This window comes from Salmo trutta, chromosome 17 (assembly GCF_901001165.1).
Source record: "Salmo trutta chromosome 17, fSalTru1.1, whole genome shotgun sequence".
In the NCBI taxonomy this organism is placed as follows: Eukaryota; Metazoa; Chordata; class Actinopteri; order Salmoniformes; family Salmonidae; genus Salmo; species Salmo trutta.
The window spans coordinates 2552500-2578149 of NC_042973.1; the positions used below are offsets into that span (position 1 = coordinate 2552500).

General features: G+C 42.8%; 1 protein-coding gene across 1 annotated transcript in view; it reads right to left on the minus strand.

Moving 5' to 3' along the window:
• Positions 1 to 25650, minus strand: part of lpp (LIM domain containing preferred translocation partner in lipoma) — a gene marked incomplete in the record, with an annotated part of 384586 nt that overhangs the window by 52744 nt on the left and 306192 nt on the right. Inside the window, 1 exon segment of the mRNA XM_029695387.1 lies at positions 8820 to 8989. Coding sequence (XP_029551247.1) covers positions 8820 to 8989 — 170 coding nt within the window.

Here is a 25650-nt window from a genome sequence, read left to right on the forward strand (position 1 = left end):
TGTTATGGATATAGATATAGATATGGATAGATATGGATTGTTATGGATATAGATAGATATAGATATAGATATGGATATAGATAGATATGGATTGTTATGGATATAGATAGATATAGATATAGATATGGATTGTTATGGATATAGATATAGATATGGATAGATATGGATTGTTATGGATATAGATAGATATAGATATAGATATGGATATAGATAGATATGGATTGTTATGGATATAGATAGATATAGATATAGATATGGATTGTTATGGATATAGATATAGATATGGATAGATATGGATTGTTATGGATATAGATAGATATAGATATAGATATGGATATAGATTGATATGGATTGTTATGGATATAGATAGATATAAGATATAGATATGGATATAGATAGATATGGATATAGATATAGCTAGATATAGATATGGATTGTTATGGATATAGATATAGATAGATAGGGATACAGATATGGATATGGATATGTAAATAGATATAGATATGGATTGTTATGGATATAGATATAGATAGATATGGATATAGATATAGATATGGATATGGATATGGATATGTAAATAGATATAGATATGGATATAGATATGGATTTAGATACAAATATGGATATAGATATGGATATGGATATAAATATGGATATAGATATGGCTATAGATATGGATTGTTATGATATAGATATAGATAGATATGGATATAGATATAAATAGATTTACATTTACATTTAAGTCATTTAGCAGACGCTCTTATCCAGAGCGACTTACAAATTGGTGCATTCACCTTATGATATCCAGTGGAACAACCACTTTACAATAGTGCATCTAAATCTTTTAGGGGGGGGGGGGGGGTTAGAAGGATTACTTTATCCTATCATATAGACAGATATGGATTGTTATGGATATAGATATATATAGATAGATATGGATATAGATATGGATATGGGTATGGATATGTAAATAGATATAGATTGTTATGGATATAGATATAGATATGGATATAGATAGGGATATTGATATGGATACAAATATGGATACAGATATGGATATAGATATGGATATAGATATGGATATAGATATGGATATAGATGGATATAGATATGGATATAGATATGGATATAGATATGGATATAGATATGGATATAGATATGGATATAGATGGATATAGATATGGATATAGATATGGATATAGATGGATATAGATATGGATATAGATATGGATATAGATGGATATAGATATGGATATAGATGGATATAGATATGGATATAGATATGGATATAGATGGATATAGATATGGATATAGATATGGATATAGATATGGATATAGATATGGATATAGATGGATATAGATATGGATATAGATATGGATATAGATATGGATATAGATATGGATATAGATGGATATAGATATGGATATAGATATGGATATAGATATGGATATAGATAGGTATAGATATGGATATAGACACAGTTTAAGTTGGAAGTTTACATACACTTAGGTTGGAGTCATTAAAACTTGTTTTTCAACTACTCCACAAATTTCTTGTTAACGAACTATAGTTTTGGCAAGTAGGTTAGGACATCTACTTTGTGCATGACAAAAGTATTTTTTCCAACAATTGTTTACAGACAGATTATTTCACTTATAATTCACTGTATCACAATTCCAGTGGGTCAGAAGTTTACATACACTAAGTTGACTGTGCCTTTAAACAGCTTGGAAAATTCCAGAAAATGATGTCATGGCTTTAGAAGCTTCTGATAGGCTAACTGACATCATTTGAGTCAATAGCAGGTGTACCTGTGGATGTATTTCAAGGCCTACCTTCAAACTCAGTGCCTCTTTGCTTGACATCATGGGAAAATCAAAAGAAATCAGTCAAGACCACAGAAAATAAATTGTAGACCTCCACAAGTCTGGTTCATCCTTGGGAGCAATTTCCAAACGCCTGAAGGTACCACATTCATCTGTACAAACAATAGTATGCAAGTATAAACACCATGGGACCACGCAGCCGTCATACCGCTCAGGAAGGAGACGCTTTCTGTCTCCTAGAGATCAAATCAAATACAATTTTATTGGTCGTATAATCAGTGTTAGCAGATGTTAATGCGAGTGTAGCGAAATGCTTGTGCTTCTAGTTCTGACCGTGCAGTAATATCTAACAAGTAATCTAACAATTTCACAACAACTACCTTATACACACAAGTGTAAAGGAATGAATGAGAATATGTACATATAAATATATGGATGAGCGATGGCCGAACGGCATAGGCAAGATGCAATAGATGGTATGTACTTTGAATTTGGTGCGAAAAGTGCAAATCAATCCCAGAACAGCAAAGGACCTTGTGAAGATGCCGGAGGAAACAGGTACAAAAGTGTCTATATCCATAGTAAAACGAGTCCAATATTGACATAACCTGAAAGGCCGCTCAGCAAGGAAGAAGTCACTGCTCCAAAACCACCATAAAAAAAGACTACAGTTTGCAAGAACTGTTTGGCCATAATGACCATCGTTATGTTTGAAGGAAAAATGGGGAGGCTTGCAAGCCGAAGAACACCATCCCAACCGTGAAGCATGGGGATGGCAGCATAATGTTGTGTGGATGCTTTGCTGCAGGAGGGACTGGTGCACTTCACAAAATAGATGGCATCATGAGACAGGAAAATTATGTGGATATATTGAAGCAACATCTCAAGACATCAGTCAGGTAGTTAAAGCTTGGTCTTCCAAATGGACAATGACCCCAAGCATACTTCCAAAGTTGTGGCAAAAGGGCTTAAGGACAAGAAAGTCAAGGTATTGGAGTGGCCATCACAAAGCCCTGACCTCAATCCTATAGAGAATGTGTGGGCAGACCTGAAAAAGTGTGTGCGAGCAAGGAGGCCTACAAACCTGACTCAGTTACACCAGCTCTGTCAGGAGGAATGGGCCAAAATTCACCCAACTTATTGTGGGAAGCTTGTGGAAGGCTACCTGAAACGTTTGACCCAAATTAAACAATTTAAAGGCAATGCTACCAAATACTAATTGAGTGTATGTAAACTTCTGACCCACTGGGAATGTGATGAAAGAAATAAAAGCTGAAATAAATAATTATCTCTACTATTATTCTACATTTCACATTCTTAAAATAAAGTGGCGATCCTAACTGACCAAAAACAGGGAATTTTTAGGATTAAATGTCAGGAATTGTGAAAAACTGAGTTTAAATGTATTTGGCTAAGGTGTATGTAAACTTCCGATTTCAACTGTATAGTTAAATGCACTAAAGAGGAACAATGAATACAATACATAATACATAAATATATATTTCCTTATAGAATATAAATGTTTATTTCCATAGAGAATATAAATATCTATTTCCCTATAAAATAAAATAATTTTTCTTATAGAATATGGGTGACTATGAGATAATGGCTATGGGACCAGGGTGACTATAAGATATTGACTATATGATATGGGTGACTTTGACTATGAGATCATGACTATATGATAAGGGTTACTATGAGATAATGACTACATGATAAGGGTTGCTATGAGATAATGACTATGAGATAATGACTATATGATCATTTTGACTATGAGATAATGACTATATGATAAGGGTTGCTATGAGATAATGACTATATGATAGGGTAACTATGAGATAATGACTATATGACAGGGTAACTATGAGATAATGACTATATGACAGGGTAACTATGAGATCATGTCTATATGATAGGGTAACTATGAGATAATGACTATATGATAAGGCAACTATGATATAATGACTATATGACAGGGTAACTATGAGATAATGACTATATGACAGGGTAACTATGAGATAATGACTATATGACAGGGTAACTATGAGATCATGTCTATATGACAGGGTAACTATGAGATAATGTCTATATGACAGGGTAACTATGAGATAATGACTATATGATAGGGTAACTATGAGATCATGTCTATATGATAGGGTAACTATGAGATAATGTCTATATGACAGGGTAACTATGAGATAATGACTATATGATAAGGCAACTATGAGATAATGTCTATATGACAGGGTAACTATGAGATAATGACTATATGATAAGGCAACTATGAGATAATGTCTATATGATAGGGTAACTATGAGATAATGTCTATATGATAAGGCAACTATGAGATAATGTCTATATGATAGGGTAACTATGAGATAATGTCTATATGATAAGGCAACTATGATATAATGACTATATGATAGGGTAACTATGAGATAATGACTATATGATAGGGTGACTATGAGATAATGACTATATGACGGTAACTATGAGATAATGACTATATGATAGGGTGACTATGAGATAATGACTATATGATAGGGTAACTATGAGATAATGACTATATGATAGGGTGACTATGAGATAATGACTATATGACAGGGTAACTATGAGATAATGACTATATGATAGGGTAACTATGAGATAATGACTATATGATAGGGTGACTATGAGATAATGACTATATGACAGGGTAACTATGATATAATGACTATATGACAGGGTAACTATGAGATAATGACTATATGATAGGGTAACTATGAGATAATGACTATATGATAGGGTGACTATGAGATAATGACTATATGACAGGGTAACTATGATATAATGACTATATGGCCATGGTGACTATGAGATAATGACTATATGACAGGGTGACTATGAGATAATGACTATATGATAGGGTGACTATGAGATAATGACTATATGATAGGGTGACTATGAGATAATGACTATATGATAGGGTAACTATGAGATAATGACTATATGACAGGGTAACTATGAGATAATGACTATATGATAGGGTGACTATGAGATAATGACTATATGATAGGGTAACTATGAGATAATGACTATATGACAGGGTAACTATGATATAATGACTATATGGCCATGGTGACTATGAGATAATGACTATATGATAGGGTGACTATGATTGCCACATCTAAAGATTCTTATCAACAAAGTAGTCAAAAGTTTAGTATTTGGTTCCATATTCTTAGCACGCAATGACCACATCAAGCTTGTGATGCTACAAACTTGTTGAGTGCATTTGGCTGCTTGTTTTGGTTGCGTTTCAGATGATTTTATGCCCAATAGAAATGAATGGTACCCATTGTACTGTGTCATTTTGTAGTGACTAATTGTAAATAATAACCTCCCCTGTTATTGGTAATGGTGAGAGGTTAACATGTCTTGGAGGGTATGAACTTTGACCCTCTGTAACTGTATATGGGTCATCTCCTTCTGATCTGTGCAAAACTAGGGAAAGTGGATTGAGGAAGTTGAGAGTTGAGAGGAAAGCCCAAGAACATCAGAGACATAACATATTATGATGCAACGCCAGACTGAATTCCTCAATTAGAAATAGACCATTCATGTGTGGTTTCACTTTGAATGGGACTTCCATGGTGAGAAGTAAAGCAGTTTCCTTTTTATGTGGGTTATTCTCATTGAGATCCAATTTATTTTTGCAAGAGAGACCCATTTAGAGGTCAAACCAGATCTTTGAAACAGCAAATTTGCCACAAACTAAATCGATTCTGGAAATGTTTTCTCAAGAAACCCCGATCTTACTGGAAACTGTCCCTCTGTTCACATCTTACTGGAAACTGTCCCTCTGTTCACATCTTACTGGAAACTGTCCCTCTGTTCACATCTTACTGGAAACTCAGTTCCTGTTTTGATCAGACTCTTTGGTTGAATAAATAAAATACTTTTTTAAAATGACATTTTTGGAGAAAACAAAAAGGGAAGGAAGAGACTCAGAAACAGTGGTGGTGAGGGGGGATAACAGTGTAAGAAGGAATATTATTTGTTATCCAATCTACAAAGGGAAGTAATCCAATCTAACATTCTAATGTGATTTTAATACTCGGTTAACATCGGCAGTGTGTCTCATCTCCCTATCAGATGTACCTCCAGATAAAGTGCTATGGATCAGAATACTGAGCTGCCTGCACGGAGACACACAGGCTAACGTCCCAAATGGTATCCTATATAGTGCACTACTTTTGGACCAGGGCCCATAGTGTTCTTCCCTATATAGTGCACTACTTTGGACCAGGCCCAATAGTGCTCTTCCCTATATAGTGCACTACTTTGGACCAGGGCTTTAATAAGGGAGTAGGATGCCATATGGGACACACAGCACAGTCGGTCTAATCCTTAAAAAGACACAGGCGTGTCAGAAATCTGTCTTCTACTACTGACTAAAACTACATACAGTGTACTAATCATACTACATGCTATTTCAAACGTACCGTTTAGTAAAAAACAAAAGGTGCTTTCCTTGTTTGCCGGGGATTTTAATTCCGCGTCACTGAGAGACGTGATGCCCAACTTCTATCAACACGTCTCCTTCACCACTAGGGGGCGATAGAGTTCTAGACCAGTGTTAGTCTACCCACAAGCAAGCGTACAAGGCCCTCCCTCATCCTCCGTTCAGCAAATCAGATCATGACTCTATACTCCTGCTTCCTATTTACAAACAGAAGCTCAAACCAGGAAGTAACCGTGACGCCGCGTCGTAGAGAAATGGTCCAATGAAGCGGAGGCTATGATGCAGGATGCTTTGCTAGCACTGACTGGAATATGTTCCCGAGACTCAGCCGATAACATCGACGACCTAACCATCTCCGTCTCGGGCTTCATCAGGAAACATCATCAGCGACGTTGTCCCCACAGCGAAGGTTTGCTACTTCCCTTATCAAAAGCCCTGGAATAACACGAGGTTGGTGCTAAAATAAAGGACAGGTCTATTGCTGCCAACCTCGAGGCTACAGCTGAGGACACAAACACATGGTAGCTGTGGTATAGTATGTATGAGATATAGTGTATGAGGTATGGCGTATGAGGTATGGTGTATGGTGTATGAGGTATGGCGTATGAGGTATGAGGTATGGTGTATGAGGTATAGTGTATGAGGTATAGTGTATGAGGTATGGTGTATGAGGTATGGTGTATGAGGTATAGTGTATGAGGTATGGTGTATGAGGTATAGTGTATGAGGTATGGTGTATAAGGTATAGTGTATGAGGTATGGTGTATGAGGTATAGTGTATGAGGTATAGTGTATGAGGTATGGTGTATGATGTATGGTGTATGAGGTATAGTGTATGAGGTATGGTGTATGAAATATGGTGTATGAGGTATGAGGTATGGTGTATGAAATATGGTGTATGAGGTATAGTGTATGAGGTATTGGGTATGAGGTATAGTGTATGAGGTATAGTGTATGAGGTATGGTGTATGAGGTATGGTGTATGAAGTATAGTGTATGAGGTATGAGGTATGGTGTATGAGGTATAGTGTATGAGGTATGGTGTATGAGGTATGGAGTATGAGGTATGGCGTATGAGGTATGGCGTATGAGGTATGGCGTATGAGGTATGGCGTATGAGGTATGGCGTATGAGGTATGGCGTATGAGGTATAGCGTATGAGGTATAGCGTATGAGGTATAGCGTATGAGGTATAGTGTATGAGGTATGGTGTATGAGGTATGGTGTATGAGGTATAGTGTATGAGGTATGGTGTATGAGGTATGGTGTATGAGGTATAGTGTATGAGGTATGGTGTATGAGGTATGGTGTATGAGGTATGGTGTATGAGGTATGGTGTATGAGGTATGGTGTATGAGGTATGGTGTATGAGGTATGGTGTATGAGGTATGGTGTATGAGGTATAGTGTATGAGGTATAGTGTATGAGGTATAGTGTATGAGGTATAGTGTAGGAGGTATGGTGTATGGGGTATGGTGTATGAGGTATAGTGTATGAGGTATAGTGTATGAGGTATAGTGTATGAGGTATAGTGTAGGAGGTATGGTGTATGGGGTATGGTGTATGAGGTATAGTGTATGAGGTATAGTGTATGAGGTATAGTGTAGGAGGTATAGTGTATGAGGTATGGTGTATGAGGTATAGTGTATGAGGTATAGTGTAGGAGGTATAGTGTATGAGGTATGGTGTATGAGGTATAGTGTATGAGGTATGGTGTATGAGGTATGGTGTATGAGGTATGGTGTATGAGGTATAGTGTATGAGGTATGGTGTATGAGGTATGGTGTATGAGGTATGGAGGCTGTGTTGTTTCTGTTTATTTGTGTTTGTTTTTTGCGTTGTTGTTTATACTTATATATTTTTTATATATACAAGGTGGAATCCCACGTGGCGAGGGCTACAGTCCATTACGGATTACAAAGGAAGACCCAGCTGTGATCTACCTAACGTTACCTCTCTACCAGACAAACGCAATCAATTTTATGCACACTTTGACAAAAACAACACCAAGCTGTGCACGAGGCCCCCCGCTGACACAGAGGACTGGGTGATCTCGCTCTCCGAGGCAGACATGAGTAAGGCTTTTAATCTGGTCAACAGTTGCAGGGCCGGGAAGGTATTCCAAGGGCGCATTCTCAGAGCATGCGCAGAACTCTCTCTGTTCTAACTCAGGAGGAAACATGATAAAAACTCTTTCTGTTTGGTTCTTCTGGGTGGCAGAAAGACAGAGAACATGCAGGATGTTTCACACATCGTGTTACTTGCAGGGTACAACAAGTGCAGTGATGAAATAAATTGGTGGATGGGTCGAGACTCACAATGTAGCAGGGCTCAGTAGAACTTTTACACACACTGTGTGCCTGTGTGTGTGTAACTCACAATGTAGCAGGGCTCGCACTAGGCCTTCTTCTCCACGGCGTAGAAGGATTTGTGTCTGTACACTGTGTGTGTGTGTGTGTGTGTTGTGTACAGATGGGCTGAGACTCACGATGTAGCAGGGCTCGCAGTAGGCCTTCTTCTCCACGGCGTAGAAGGGTTTACCGCGCAGCCTGCCACTGCAGGTCATGCAGATGAAGCAGTCCACGTGGAAGACTTGGTCCATGGCGGTACAGCCGGTACCCTCACCCACCACATTATCCCCACAGCTGGCACACCGCCCTGGGGTAGAGGAAGAGAGGAGGTGGGAAGTTAGACTGGTTCATCCACAGGTCTGACTGTCTGGTCTTATTGCTACACGTGTTACAGTACATGGCTTTGAGCAGAAAGAGACTTGGCTTTGAGCAGAAAAAGACTTGGTTTTGAGCAGAAAAAGACTTGGTTTTGAGAAGAAAGAGACTTGGTTTTGAGCAGAAAAATACTTGGTTTTGAGCAGAAAAATACTTGGTTTTGAGCAGATAAAGACACTACAGTGAATGATAGTGAATGTATAGAAGTGCCTTCCACAGAGAAAGTGTTTCCATATCGTGACTCGAGAGAGACAATCATAAACCATATTATGTTCTAACTTTCCTTACGAACCAGTTACTTTCTGATCACTAGCTAACGTCCTTAATCAAAGGGCCTTCAGAGGCCTCATATAAGATGACAGACACTTCAGAACACTTCAACAGAGACCGGAGCAGATATATTGGGCTGCAGAAACTCATACCAGTCCCCCACTACTCTCAAAGTAATGGGCTTTATCAACGATAAAGAGAAAAATCATGAAAGACAACTCTTGTCTTCTATGTCTTATGATCCTGGTATCAACCCCTTGATTAGAACAGATCAGATCTAACAGATCGACTACAACTATTGATCTGTAATCAAGTGTGTGATGAAGTAAGGCTTTTCTACCAAAGTCAAAAAGGAACCGGACACCAAGAACGCTTCATATCCATGGCCTGATAGCATCTCAAGGGAATATCTCGAGTTGTTCGTTTATGTCAGCGGTTGAAAGGACCAAAGTGATCGGAGGGTCGACATCTGAAGACATAGGAGGTGTTGGCTGGATATTTTTTGCCGCTGGAGACGACGGGGGGAGCATCATTTTCTAGCTGTTTCAGATGGGTACGGTATCGTTGTCTATTGCTATCACTAATGTTATTGACCATCCTGTTATAGTTTCAACGGACAAACCGTAGATCTGTACTTAAAAAAATGGGAGAAAAAAAATACCGATGTATAATTTGAGTCAAATGAAATGAAGTGTAACACTCCCTTTAAACACTGAATCCTCATGTTCATGGATAAGGATGGGATTAATTGGGGACACTTTATTTTTTAGAACCTCTACATCACATAAGAGTGACAGCATCGATTAGAAAAAAGTCAAACAGTCTTATAATGTTTTAATGATAAAGAGACTAAAAACTTCAGAGTCTTGTCTTGTCTTTGTGTTTTGAGGGCAAAGTAGTGAGCTGATATTAATGCTTTAGAAAGAGCTAGATTGCATTTTTTTGTAGGACAGGGCATTTGGATAAATTTAATTGACTTGAAGATATCTTTAATTGACTTGAAGATATCTTTAATTGAGTTTAAGATGTCTCCAACTCAATGTGAAGTTTATCTTTGACTCAATTAATAACACTAGCAATTTAATTAGCGATATCTTGCAATAATGGGTTTTAGAAAATATATCTTACAATGTTTTCTTTTTTACACACATCTAAAGACAGATATAATCTTTGCGGCAAAGAAAGAAGACAAAAGACAGTGTGATATTGTGTTGAATAAATGTAAGTTTAGTTTTTGTAGTAACTTTTTTGTTTTGTAATTTTTTTGTTTTTGCTTTGTCTAAGTCTGATTTGGTGTTGACTGACTGATTGACTGACTGTCTGACTGTTTGACTGACTGTTTGACTGACTGTCTGATTAACTGACTGACTGACTGCTTGACTGTCTGACTGTTTGACTGATTGATTGACTTACTGTTTGACTGTCTGGCTGTCTGATTGACTGTCTGACTGACTGTTTGACTGTAAATTTGACTGTCTGATTGACTGTCTGATTAACTCTTTGACTGATTGATTGACTGACTGTTTGACTGTCTGGCTGTCTGATTGACTGTCTGACTGACTGTTTGACTGTTTATCTGACTGTCTGATTGACTGTCTGACTGTCTGACTGACTGTTTGACTGACTGTGACTGTCTGACTGACTGTTTGACTGACTGATTGACTGTTTGACTGACTGTTTGACTGTTTGACTGACTGTTTGACTGTCTGATTGACTGTCTGACTGTTTGACTGTCTGACTGACTGACTGTTTGACTGTCTGACTGTTTTTACTGTCTGATTGACTGTCTGTCTGTTCTAAATGCTGGATCTGAAGCGTGGTACAGACACACAGAGAGGAGATATGGGAAACGGGGATATCAGATATTGTGTCTATATAACTAACCAGGGGGATATATCAGAATCAGACACTAGCATGTAGTCTAGGATGTAGTCTAGGATGTAGTCTAGGATGTAGTCTCTAGGATGTAGTCTCTAGGATGTAGTCTAGCATGTAGTCTCTAGCATGTAGTCTCTAGCATGTAGTCTAGGATGTAGTCTAGCATGCTGTCTAGGATGTAGTCTCTAGCATGTAGTCTCTAGCATGTAGTCTAGCATGTAGTCTAGGATGTAGTTTAGGATGTAGTCTCTAGCATGTAGTCTAGGATGTAGTCTCTAGCATGTAGTCTCTAGCATGTAGTCTCTAGCATGTAGTCTCTGGGATGTAGTCTCTAGCATGTAGTCTAGGATGTAGTCTAGGATGTAGTCTAGGATGTAGTCTCTAGCATGTAGTCTAGGATGTAGTCTCTAGCATGTAGTCTAGGATGTAGTATAGGATGTAGTCTCTAGCATGTAGTCTCTAGCATGTAGTCTATGATGTAGTCTCTAGCATGTAGTCTAGGATGTAGTCTCTAGCATGTAGTCTAGGATGTAGTCTAGGATGTAGTCTCTAGCATGTAGTCTCTAGCATGTAGTCTAGGATGTAGTCTCTAGCATGTAGTCTCTAGCATGTAGTCTCTGGGATGTAGTCTCTAGCATGTAGTCTAGGATGTAGTCTAGGATGTAGTCTAGGATGTAGTCTCTAGCATGTAGTCTAGGATGTAGTCTCTAGCATGTAGTCTAGGATGTAGTCTAGGATGTAGTCTAGGATGTAGTCTCTAGCATGTAGTCTCTAGCATGTAGTCTATGATGTAGTCTCTAGCATGTAGTCTAGGATGTAGTCTCTAGCATGTAGTCTAGGATGTAGTCTAGGATGTAGTCTCTAGCATGTAGTCTCTAGCATGTAGTCTAGGATGTAGTCTCTAGCATGTAGTCTATGATGTAGTCTAGGATGTAGTCTAGGATGTAGTCTCTAGCATGTAGTCTAGGATGTAGTCTCTAGCATGTAGTCTATGATGTAGTCTCTAGCATGTAGTCTAGGATGTAGTCTCTAGCATGTAGTCTAGGATGTAGTCTAGGATGTAGTCTAGGATGTAGTCTCTAGCATGTAGTCTAGGATGTAGTCTCTAGCATGTAGTCTAGGATGTAGTCTCTATTATGTAGTCTAGGATGTAGTCTCTAGCATGTTGTCTAGGATGTAGTCTAGGATGTAGTCTCTAGCATGTTGTCTAGGATGTAGTCTAGGATGTAGTCTCTAGCATGTAGTCTAGGATGTAGTCTAGGATGTAGTCTCTAGCATGTTGTCTAGGATGTAGTCTAGGATGTAGTCTCTAGCATGTAGTCTAGGATGTAGTCTAGGATGTAGTCTAGGATGTAGTCTCTAGCATGTAGTCTAGGATGTAGTCTAGGATGTAGTCTCTAGCATGTAGTCTAGCATGTAGTCTCTAGCATGTAGTCTAGGATGTAGTCTCTAGCATGTAGTCTAGGATGAAGTCTCTAGCATGTAGTCTAGGATGTAGTCTAGGATGTAGTCTAGGATGAAGTCTCTAGTATGTAGTCTAGGATGTAGTCTAGCATGTAGTCTAGGATGTAGTCTCTAGCATGTAGTCTAGGATGAAGTCTCTAGCATGTAGTCTAGGATGTAGTCTAGCATGTAGTCTAGGATGTAGTCTCTAGCATGTAGTCTAGGATGTAGTCTAGCATGTAGTCTAGGATGTAGTCTCTAGCATGTAGTCTCTAGCATGTAGTCTAGGATGTAGTCTCTAGCATGTAGTTTCTAGCATGTAGTCTCTAGCATGTAGTCTAGCATGTAGTCTCTAGCATGTAGTCTAGGATGTAGTCTCTAGCATGTAGTCTCTAGCATGTAGTCTAGGATGTAGTCTCTAGCATGTAGTCTAGGATGAAGTCTCTAGCATGTAGTCTAGGATGTAGTCTAGGATGTAGTCTCTAGCATGTAGTCTCAAGCATGTAGTCTAGCATGTAGTCTCTAGCATGTAGTCTCTAGCATGTAGTCTAGGATGTAGTCTCTAGCATGTAGTCTAGGATGTAGTCTCTAGAATGTAGTCTAGGATGTAGTCTCTAGCATGTAGTCTAGGATGTAGTCTAGGATGTAGTCTCTAGCATGTAGTCTAGGATGAAGTCTCTAGCATGTAGTCTAGGATGTAGTCTAGGATGTAGTCTAGGATGTAGTCTAGGATGAAGTCTCTAGCATGTAGTCTAGGATGTAGTCTAGGATGTAGTCTAGGATGTAGTCTCTAGCATGTAGTCTCTAGCATGTAGTCTAGGATGTAGTCTCTAGCATGTAGTCTAGGATGTAGTCTCTAGAATGTAGTCTAGGATGTAGTCTCTAGCATGTAGTCTAGGATGTAGTCTAGGATGTAGTCTCTAGCATGTAGTCTAGGATGAAGTCTCTAGCATGTAGTCTAGGATGTAGTCTCTAGCATGTAGTCTAGGATGAAGTCTCTAGCATGTAGTCTAGGATGTAGTCTGGGATGTAGTTTCTAGCATGTAGTCTAGGATGTAGTCTGGGATGTAGTCTCTAGCATGTAGTCTAGGATGTCATGTAGTCTCTAGCATGTAGTCTCTCTCACACACACACACACACACACACACACACACACACACACACACACACACACACACACACACACACACAATTCCAGAGGCTGTTACCTACTGTATGCTGTGAGAACGGCACGGGAGAGAGATTAAACAGACTAGCGATGGCGCGTCTCGGGGGGGATGTGTGGGTGTCAATGGAATCACAGGCTGGTAATCACTTCAGAGAGCCAGAGGGAAGGAGAGAGAAGGGGGAGATGAGAGAAAGAAAGAAAGAGAGGGCAGAGAGAGAGAGAGAGAGAGAGAGAGAAAGAGAGAGACAGTTATAGTCTTCAGATCACAGGCCATCTTCAGTGAGTTTATAAGTGCGCCCAACGTGTCCCAAAGGGCCTCCCCTTTAAACAGCCAACATGTCCCACAGGGCTCCCCTTTAAACAGCCAGGCAGGGCCTCCCCTTTAAACAGCCAGGCAGGGCCTCCCCTTTAAACAGCCAGGCAGGGCCTCCCCTTTAAACAGCCAACGTGTCCCACAGGACCTCCCCTTTAAACAGCCAACGTGTCCCACAGGACCTCCCCTTTAAACAGCCAACGTGTCCCACAGGGCCTCCCCTTTAAACAGCCAACATGTCCCACAGGGCTCCCCTTTAAACAGCCAGGCAGGGCCTCCCCTTTAAACAGCCAACGTGTCCCACTGGGCCTCCCCTTTAAACAGCCAACGTGTCCCACAGGGCTCCCCTTTAAACAGCCAACGTGTCCCACAGGACCTCCCCTTTAAACAGCCAACGTGTCCCACAGGGCCTCCCCTTTAAACAGCCAACATGTCCCACAGGGCTCCCCTTTAAACAGCCAGGCAGGGCCTCCCCTTTAAACAGCCAACGTGTCCCACTGGGCCTCCCCTTTAAACAGCCAACGTGTCCCACAGGGCCTCCCCTTTAAACAGCCAGGCAGGGCTCCCCTTTAAACAGCCGGGCAGGGCTCCCCTTTAAACAGCCAACATGTCCCACAGGGCTCCCCTTTAAACAGCCAACGTGTCCCACAGGGCTCCCCTTTAAACAGCCAGGCAGGACCTCCCCTTTAAACAGCCGGGCAGGGCTCCCCTTTAAACAGCCAACGTCTCCCACAGGCCTCCCCTTTAAACAGCCAACGTGTCCCACAGGGCCTCCCCTTTAAACAGCCAGGCAGGACCTCCCCTTTAAACAGCCAACGTGTCCCACAGGGCCTCCCCTTTAAACAGCCAACGTGTCCCACAGGGCTCCCCTTTAAACAGCCGGGCAGGGCTCCCCTTTAAACAGACAAAGTGTCCCACAGGGCCTCCCCTTTAAACAGCCAACGTGTCCCACAGGGCCTCCCCTTTAAACAGCCAACGTGTCCCACAGGGCCTCCCCTTTAAACAGCCAGGCAGGGCTCCCCTTTAAACAGCCAGGCAGGACCTCCCCTTTAAACAGACAAAGTGTCCCACAGGGCCTCCCCTTTAAACAGCCAACGTGTCCCACAGGGCTCCTCTTTAAACAGACAGTGTCCCACAGGGCCTCCCCTTTAAACAGCCAGCGTGTCCCACAGGGCCTCCCCTTTAAACAGCCAGGCTGGGCTCCCCTTTAAACAGCCAGCGTGTCCCACAGGGCCTCCCCTTTAAACAGCCAGGCTGGGCTCCCCTTTAAACAGCCAGCGTGTCCCACAGGGCCTCCCCTTTAAACAGCCGGGCAGGGCTCCCCTTTAAACAGCCGGGCAGGGCTCCCCTTTAAACAGCCAGGCTGGGCTCCCCTTTAAACAGCCAGCGTGTCCCACAGGGCTCCACTCTAAACAGCCAGAAGGAAACCTTACGGAAATCCTTTTTCCTTTTGGTGGCTCGTGATCGCTAGGGCCCTGAGGAGCTATTTCTGTGTGTGTGTGTGTGTGTGAGTGAGTTATTTGTGTGTGTGTGTGTGAGTGAGTTATTTGTGTGTGTGTGTGTAAGTGTGTGCTGTGCACAGTCATACACACATATACACATACACTGAGTGTATAAAACATTAGGAACAAACGTCTTGATATTGAGTTGAACCCCCCTTTTACCCTCAGAACAGCCTCAATTCATCGGGCATGGACTCTACAAGACGCTGGTCTATGTTGACTCCAATGCTTCCCACAGTTGTGTCCAGTTGGCTGGATGTCCTTTGGGTGGTGGACCATTATGGATACACACAGGAAACTGTTGAGCGTGAAAAACTCAGGCTCGTTGCAGTTCTTGGCACAAACCGTTGCGCCTGGCACCTACTACTGTATCATACCCCGTTCAAAGGCACTTCAATATTTTGTCTTGCCAATTCGCCCTCTGAATGACACACATACACAATCCATGTCTCAATTGTCTCAAGGCTTAAAAATCCTTCTTTAACCATGTCTCCTCCCCTTCATCTACACTGATTGAAGTGGATTTAACAAGTGACATCAATAAGGGATCATAGCTTTCACCTGGATTCACCTGGATTCACCTAAGCTGTGTTCGAACACCCATACTGACATACTGTATGCTACATACATAATGAGTATATACAGTTAAAGTCAGAAGTTTACATACACTTAGGTTGGATTCATTAAAACTAGTTTTTCAACCACTGCACAAATTTCTTCTTATCAAACTATAGTTTTGGCAAGTCGGGATAGGACATCTACTTTGTACTTGACACAAGTAATATTTGTATTTACAGACAGATAATTTCACTTATAATTCACTGTATCACAATTCCAGTGGGTCAGAAGTTTACATACACTAAGTTGACTGTGCCTTTAAACAGCTTGGGAAATTCCAGAAAATGATGTCATGGCTTGAGAAGCTTCTGATAGGCTAATTGACATCATTTGAGTCAATTAGAGGTGTACCTGTGGATGTATTTCAAGGCCTACCTTCAAACTCAGTGCCTCTTTGCTTCACATCATGGGAAAATCTAAAGACATCAGCCAAGACCTAAGAATTTTTTTTTTTAGACCTCCACAAGTCTGGTTCATCCTTGGGAGCAATTTCCAAACACCTGAAGATACCACGTTCATCTGTACAAACAATAGTACGCAAGTATAAACACCATGGGACCATGCAGCCGTCATACCGCTCAGGAAGGAGACGCGTTCTGTCTCCTAGAGATTAACTTTGGTGCGAAAAGTGCACATCAATCCCAGAACATCAGCAAAGGACCTTGTGAAGATGCTGGAGGAAACAGGTACAAAAGTATCTATATCCACAGTAAAACGAGTCCTATATCGACATAACCTGAAAGGCCACTCAGCAAGGAAGAAGCCACTGCTCCAAAACCGCCAAAAAAAAAGCCAGACTATGGGGACAAAGATCATACTTTTTGGAGAAATGTCCTCTGGTCTGATGAAACAAAATGAGAACCATAATGACCATCGTTATGTTCAGAGGAAAAAGGGGGAGGCTTGCAAGCCGAAGAACACGATCCCAACCGTGAAGCACGGCGGTGGCGGCACCATGTTGTGGGGGTGCTTAGCTGCAGGAGGGACTGCAGGTAGGAAAATCATGTGGATATATTGAAGCAACATCTCAAGACATCAGTCAGGAAGTTAAAACTTGGTCGCAAATGGGTCTTCCAAATGGACAATGACCCCAAGCATACTCCCAAAGTTGTGGCAAAATGGCTTAAGGACAACAAAGTCAAGGTATTGGAGTGGCCATCACAAAGCCCTGACCTCAATCCTATAGAAAATTTGTGGGCAGAACTGAAAAAGTGTGTGCGAGCAAGGAGGTCTACAAACCTGACTCAGTTACTCTGTCAGGAGGAATGGGCCAAAATTCACCCAACTTATTGTAGGAAGCTTGTGGAAGGCTACCCAAAATGTTTGACCCAAGTTAAACAATTTAAAGGCAATGCTACCAAATACTTATTGAGTGTATGTAAACTTCTGACCCACTGGGAATGTGATGAAAGAAATAAAAGCTGAAATAAATCATTCTCTCTACTATTATTCTGACATTTCACATTCTTAAAATAAAGTGGTGATCCTAACTGACCTAAAACAGGGAATTTTTACTAGGATTAAATGTCAGGAATTGTGAAAAACTGAGTTTAAATGTATTTGGCTGAGGTGTATGTAAACTTCTGACTTCAACTGTATACACCTGCCGCAGAGTCTATAACACCACCGAGCAAGCGGCACCATGAAGACCAAGGAGCTCTCCAAACAGCTCAGGGACAAAGTTGTGGAGAAGTACAGATCAGGGTTGGGTTATAAAAAAAATATCCGAAACATCCCACAGAGCACCATTAAATCCATTATTAAAAAATGGAAAGAATATGACACCACAACAAACCTGCCGACCACCAAAACTCACAGACCAGGCAAGGAGGGCATTAATCAGAGAGGCAACAAAGAGACCAAAGATAACCCTGAAGGAGCTGCAAAGCTCCACAGCGGAGATTGGAGTACCTGTCCATAGGATCACTTTAACCCGTACACTCCACAGAGCCGGGCTTTACGGAAGAGTGGCCAGAAAAAAGCCATTGATTAAAGAAAAAAATAAGCAAACACGTTTGGTGTTCACCAAAAGGCATGTGGGAGACTCCCCAAACATATGGAAGAAGGTACTCTGATCAGATGAGACTAAAATTGAGCTTTTTGGCCATCAAGCTAAAAAATAGGAAAAATGCTAAGGAGGCTGAATACTTTCGCAAGACACTGTACTATTTAATGAAGCTGCCAGTTGAGGACGTGTGAGGCGTCTGTTTCTCAAACTAGACACTCTAATATACTTGTCCTGTCTTGCTCAGTTGTGCACCGGGGCCTCCCACTCCTCTTTCTATTCTGGTTAGAGCCAGTTTGCGCTGTTCCTTAATTCATATGCATCGTATGTAAAATATAAACATATTCCACAAGTATTTACACTTTGTTGTGTAAAAGTTTATGACAATCATGTTGACAATAAATATAGCTTGAGGCCTTGTAAGTTGATGATCCTCCAGTTCCACAGCATAAAGCAGGCGTAAAACAATCCTATGAAATGCTTAAACAAGTCACATAATAAGTTGCATGGTCTCGCTCTGTGTGCAATAGTCGTTTTTAAAATGATTACTTCATCTCTGTACCCCACACATACAAATATCTATAAGGTCCCTCAGTCCAGCAGTGAATTTCAAACACAGATTCAACCACAAAGACCAGAGAGGTTTTCCTCGCAAAGAAGAGCACCTATTGTTACATATTGAACATTCCAAAACGCACTTCCTGTTTACAACAGGGCACTAAACTGCAAAAAATGTTACGCAGAAATGAACTTTATGCCCTGAATACAAAGCTGGGACCGAGAGACTGAAAAACAGCTTCTATCTCAAGGCCATCAGACTGTTAAACAGCCATCACTAACTCAGAGAGGCTGCTGCCTACATTGAGACCCAATCACTGGCCACTTTAATAAATGGATCACTAGTCACTTTAAACAATCTCACTTTAAATAATGGCACTTTAAATAATGTTTACATATCTTACATTACTCATATCCCATATATATACTGTATTTTATACCATCTATTGCATCTTGCCTATGCCGCTCGGCCATCGCTCATCCATATATTTATATGTACATATTCTCATTCACCCCTTTACATTGTGTGTATTAGGTAGTTGTTGGGGAATTGTTAGATTACTTGTTAGATATTACTGCATTGTCGGAACTAGAAGCACAAGCATTTCGCTACACTCGCATTAACATCTGCTAACCACGTGTATGTGACCAATAAAATTGTTTTGATTTATGTTTGGAGCAAATTCAAAATAACACATTAGTGAATACGAAGCTCCATATTTTCAAGCATAGTGGTGGCTGCATCATGTTATGGGTATGGCTGTAAGTAGAGGACAAATAGTGGTGGCTGCATCATGTTATGGGTATGGCAAGTAGAGGACAAATAGTGGTGGCTGCATCATGTTATGGGTATGGCAAGTAGAGGACAAATAGTGGTGGCTGCATCATGTTATGGGTATGGCAAGTAGAGGACAAATAGTGGTGGCTGCATCATGTTATGGGTATGGCTGTAAGTAGAGGACAAATAGTGGTGGCTGCATCATGTTATGGGTATGGCAAGTAGAGGACAAATAGTGGTGGCTGCATCATGTTATGGGTATGGCAAGTAGAGGACAAATAGTGGTGGCTGCATCATGTTATGGGTATGGCTGTAAGTAGAGGACAAATAAAGTTGCTTACCAAGACGACATGAATGTTCCTGTCTCACCCTGATCTGTTTCACCTGTCTTGTTCTTGTCTCCCCCCCCCCAGGTGTCTCACCCTGTTTCAACTGTCTTGTTCTTGTCTCCCCCCTCCCACCAGGTGTCTCACCCTGTTTCACCTGTCTTGTTCTTGTCTCCCCCCCACCAGGTGTCTCACCCTGTTTCACCTGTCTTGTTCTTGTCTCCCCCCCCCACCAGGTGTCTCACCCTGTTTCACCTGTCTTGTTCTTGTCTCCCCCCCCCCACCAGGTGTCTCACCCTGTTTCACCTGTCTTGTTCTTGTCTCCCCCCCCCCCACCAGGTGTCTCACCCTGTTTCACCTGTCTTGTTCTTGTCTCCCCCCCCACCAGGTGTCTCACCCTGTTTCACCTGTCTTGTTCTTGTCTCCCCCCCCACCAGGTGTCTCACCCTGTTTCACCTGTCTTGTTCTTGTCCCCCCCACCAGGTGTCTCACCCTGTTTCACCTGTCTTGTTCTTGTCTCCACCCCCACCAGGTGTCTCACCCTGTTTCACCTGTCTTGTTCTTGTCTCCCCCCCCACCAGGTGTCTCATATTTTCCCCATTATCCCCTGTGTATTTATACCTGTGTTTTCTGTTTGTCTGTTACCAGTTCGTCTTGTTTTGTCAAGTTTTTTTGTTTTATAGTCTTCCCGGTTTTGACCTTAATGCCTGTCCTGACCCTGGGCCCACCTGCCGTCCTGTCCCTGAGTTTCCTAGTTAGTTTTGACTCAAATCGGCTTGAAAATGTATGTCTGGCGATGATAAACAACCAACTTGACAGAGCTTGAAGAATTTAGAAAATAATAATGTGCAAATATTTCAAAAACCCAGATGTGAAAAGCTCTTAGAGACTTACCCAGAAAGATAATCGCTACCAAAGGTGATTCTAATAGTATTGACTCAGGGGTGTGAATACTTATATAAATGAGATATTTCTGTATTTCATTTTCAATAAAATTGCAAACATTTCTAAAAACATGTTTTCACTTAGTCATTATGGGGTATTGTGTGTAGATGGGTGAAAATGTTTTATATATTTAATTCATTTTGAATTCAGGCTGTAACACAACAGAAATGTAGAATAAGTCAAGGGGTATGAATACTTTCTGAAAGCACTGTATATGAGGTGTAAGTAGTGAGTATGAAATGTATTAAAAATAAAAAACAGATATACCTTATCTACATAAGTATTCAGACCCTTTGCTATGAGACTTTGAAACTTTTCGATTGATCACCCTTTCGATTGGAGTCGACCTGTGGTAAATTCAATTGATTGGACATGATTTGGAAAGGCACACACCTGTCTATGTAAGGTCCCACAGTTGACAGTGCATGTCAGAGCAAAAACCAAGCCATGAGGTCGAAGGTATTGTCTGTAGAGCTCAGAGACAGGATTGTGTCGAGGCAAAGATCTGGGGAAGGGTACCAAAACATTTCTGCAGCATTGAAGGTCCCCAAGAACACAGTGGCCTCCATCATTCTAAAATGGAAGAAGTTTGGAACCACCAAGACTCTTCCTAGAACTGGCCGCCCGGACAAACTGAGCAATCGGGGGAGAAGGGCCTTGGTCTGGGAGGTGACCAAGAACCCGATGGTCACTCTGACAGAGCTCCAGAGTTCCTCTGTGGAGATGGGAGAACCTTCCAGAAGGACAACCATCTCTGCAGGACTCCACCAATCAAGCATTTATGGTAGAGTGGCCAGATGGAAGCCACTCCTCAGTAAAAGGCACATGACAACCCACTTGGAGTTTGCCAAAAAGCACTTAAAGGACGCATGGTGGTGGCAGCATCATGCTGTGGGGATGTTTTTCAGTGGCAGGAACTGGGAGACTAGTCAGGATTGAGGCAAAGATGAACGGAGCAAAGTACAGAGAGATCCTTGATGAAACCTGCTCCAGAGTGCTCAGGACCTCAGAATGTCCTTTAGTGGCCCAGTCAGAGCCCGGACTTGAACCCGATCGAACATCTCTGGAGAGACCTGAAAATAGCTGTGCAGCAACACTCCCCATCCAACCTGACAGAGCTTGAGAGGATCTGCAGAGAAGAATGGGAGAAACTCCCCAAATACAGGTGGGCCAAGCTTGTAGCTTCATACCCAAGAAGACTTGAATCTGTAATCGCTGCCAAATGTGCTTCAACAAAGTACTGAGTAAAGGGTCTGAATACTTATGTAAATATGATATTTCAGTTTTTTGTTTTTTATATACAATTGCAAAAATGTCTAAAAACCTGTTTTTGGCTTGTTTATTATGGGGTATTGTGATGTCATTATGGGGTATTGTGATGTCATTATGGGGTATTGTGTGTATATTGATGAGTGGGGGAAAATATATTTAATCCATTTTAGAATAAGGCTGTAACGTAACAAAATTTGGAAAAAGTCAAGGGGTCTGAACACTTTCCGAAAGCAGTGTATGTGTCTCAGACCCGATGCTCCAATACCGCTTACCAGACTCGAGTCTAATACATGTATCTGGTAGGAGAGGGGGGAGGCTGGAGTCCACTACATGTATCTGGTAGGAGAGGGGGGAGGCTGGAGTCTAATACATGTATCTGGTAGGAGAGGGGGGAGGTTGGAGTCTAATACATGTATCTGGTAGGAGAGGGGGGAGGCTGGAGTCTAATACATGTATCTGGTAGGAGAGGGGGGAGGCTGGAGTCTAATACATGTATCTGGTAGGAGAGGGGGGAGGCTGGAGTCTAATACATGTATCTGGTAGGAGTCGGGGGAGGCTGGAGTCTAATACATGTATCTGGTAGGAGAGGGGGGAGGCTGGAGTCTAATACATGTATCTGGTAGGAGAAGGGGAGGCTGGAGTCTACTACATGTATCTGGTAGGAGAGGGGGAGGCTGGAGTCCACTACATGTATCTGGTAGGAGAGGGGGGAGGCTGGAGTCTAATACATGTATCTGGTACGAGAGGGGGAGGCTGGAGTCTAATACATGTATCTGGTAGGAGAGGGGGAGGCTGGAGTCCACTACATGTATCTGGTAGGAGAGGGGGAGGCTGGAGTCTAATATATGTATCTGGTAGGAGAGGGGGAGGCTGGAGTCTAATACATGTATCTGGTAGGAGAGGGGGAGGCTGGAGTCCACTACATGTATCTGGTAGGAGAGGGGGAGGCTGGAGTCTAATACATGTATCTGGTAGGAGAGGGGGAGGCTGGAGTCCACTACATGTGTAGGAGAGGGGGAGGCTGGAGTCCACTACATGTATCTGGTAGGAGAGGGGGAGGCTGGAGTCTAATACATGTATCTGGTAGGAGAGGGGGAGGCTGGAGTCTAATACATGTATCTGGTAGGAGAGGGGGAGGCTGGAGTCTAATACATGTATCTGGTAGGAGAGGGGGAGGCTGGAGTCTAATACATGTATCTGGTAGGAGAAGGGGAGGCTGGAGTCCACTACATGTATCTGGTAGGAGAGGGGGGAGGCTGGAGTCTAATACATGTATCTGGTAGGAGAGGGGGAGGCTGGAGTCTAATACATGTATCTGGTAGGAGAGGGGGAGGCTGGAGTCTACTACATGTATCTGGTAGGAGAGGGGGAGGCTGGAGTCTAATACATGTATCTGGTAGGAGAAGGGGAGGCTGGAGTCCACTACATGTATCTGGTAGGAGAGGGGGGAGGCTGGAGTCTAATACATGTATCTGGTAGGAGAGGGGGAGGCTGGAGTCTAATACATGTATCTGGTAGGAGAGGGGGAGGCTGGAGTCTAATACATGTATCTGGTAGGAGAAGGGGAGGCTGGAGTCCACTACATGTATCTGGTAGGAGAGGGGGGAGGCTGGAGTCTAATACATGTATCTGGTAGGAGAGGGGGAGGCTGGAGTCTAATACATGTATCTGGTAGGAGAGGGGGAGGCTGGAGTCCACTACATGTATCTGGTAGGAGAGGGGGAGGCTGGAGTCTAATATATGTATCTGGTAGGAGAGGGGGAGGCTGGAGTCTAATACATGTATCTGGTAGGAGAGGGGGAGGCTGGAGTCCACTACATGTATCTGGTAGGAGAGGGGGAGGCTGGAGTCTAATACATGTATCTGGTAGGAGAGGGGGAGGCTTGAGTCCACTACATGTGTAGGAGAGGGGAGGCTGGAGTCCACTACATGTATCTGGTAGGAGAGGGGGAGGCTGGAGTCTAATACATGTATCTGGTAGGAGAGGGGGAGGCTGGAGTCTAATACATGTATCTGGTAGGAGAGGGGGAGGCTGGAGTCTAATACATGTATCTGGTAGGAGAGGGGGAGGCTGGAGTCTAATACATGTATCTGGTAGGAGAAGGGGAGGCTGGAGTCCACTACATGTATCTGGTAGGAGAGGGGGAGGCTGGAGTCTAATACATGTATCTGGTAGGAGAGGGGGAGGCTGGAGTCTAATACATGTATCTGGTAGGAGAGGGGGAGGCTGGAGTCTACTACATGTATCTGGTAGGAGAGGGGGAGGCTGGAGTCCACTACATGTATCTGGTAGGAGAGGGGGAGGCTGGAGTCTAATACATGTATCTGGTAGGAGAGGGGGGAGGCTGGAGTCTAATACATGTATCTGGTAGGAGAGGGGGAGGCTGGAGTCTACTACATGTATCTGGTAGGAGAGGGGGAGGCTGGAGTCCACTACATGTATCTGGTAGGAGAGGGGGAGGCTGGAGTCTAATACATGTATCTGGTAGGAGAGGGGGGAGGCTGGAGTCCACTACATGTATCTGGTAGGAGAGGGGGAGGCTGGAGTCTAATACATGTATCTGGTAGGAGAGGGGGGAGGCTGGAGTCTAATACATGTATCTGGTAGGAGAGGGGGAGGCTGGAGTCCACTACATGTGTCTGGTAGGAGAGGGGGAGGCTGGAGTCCACTACATGTGTCTGGTAGGAGAGGGGGAGGCTGGAGTCCACTACAAGTCTCTGGATCTGTCACTCCCAAAGCAAGGTTCTAGTAGGTATCTATTAATGTAACATTTTGATCGTGACACCCTATTCCCTACTCAGTGCACTACTCTTGACCAGGGCCCATAGGGTTCATGCATCCTATGCGTGTTTGAAAGTGACTCCAATTGCCCCAAAGCACAAGGTTTCCTGCCACGTCCTGCCATCTCCCCTGGACATCCCTGACATTTCTCAGAGGAGAGGAGAGAGGGAGGAAAGGATGAGAGGGGAGGAGAGAGGGATGAGGAGAGTAGTGGATGAGAGGAGAGGAGGAGAGAAGGGGAGGAGAGAGGGATGGGGAGAGGAGTGGATGAGAGGAGGAGAGAAGGAGGAGAGGAGGAGAGAGAGGAGTAGAGGAAGGAGAGGGGAGGAGAGGAGGGAGGAGATGAGGAGATGAGGAGAGAGAGGAGAAGAGGAGTAGAGGGGAGGAGAGGAAGGAGAGGGGAGGAGATGAGGAGAGAGGGAGGAAAGAGGGAGGAGATGAGGAGAGAGGGAGGAGAGAGGGAGGAGATGAGGGAGGAGAGAGGGAGGAGATGAGGAGAGCGGGAGGAGAGAGGGAGTAGATGAGGAGAGAGGGAGGAGAGAGGGAGGAGATGAGGAGAGAGGGAGGAGAGAGGGAGTAGAGGAGGAGAGAGGGAGGAGGGAGGGAGGAGATGAGGAGAGAGGGAGGAGTAGAGGAGAGAGGGAGGGAGATGCGGAGAGAGGGAGGAGTAGAGGAGAGAGGGAGGAGAGAGGGAGGAGAGGGAGGAGATGAGGAGAGAGGGAGGAGAGAGGGAGT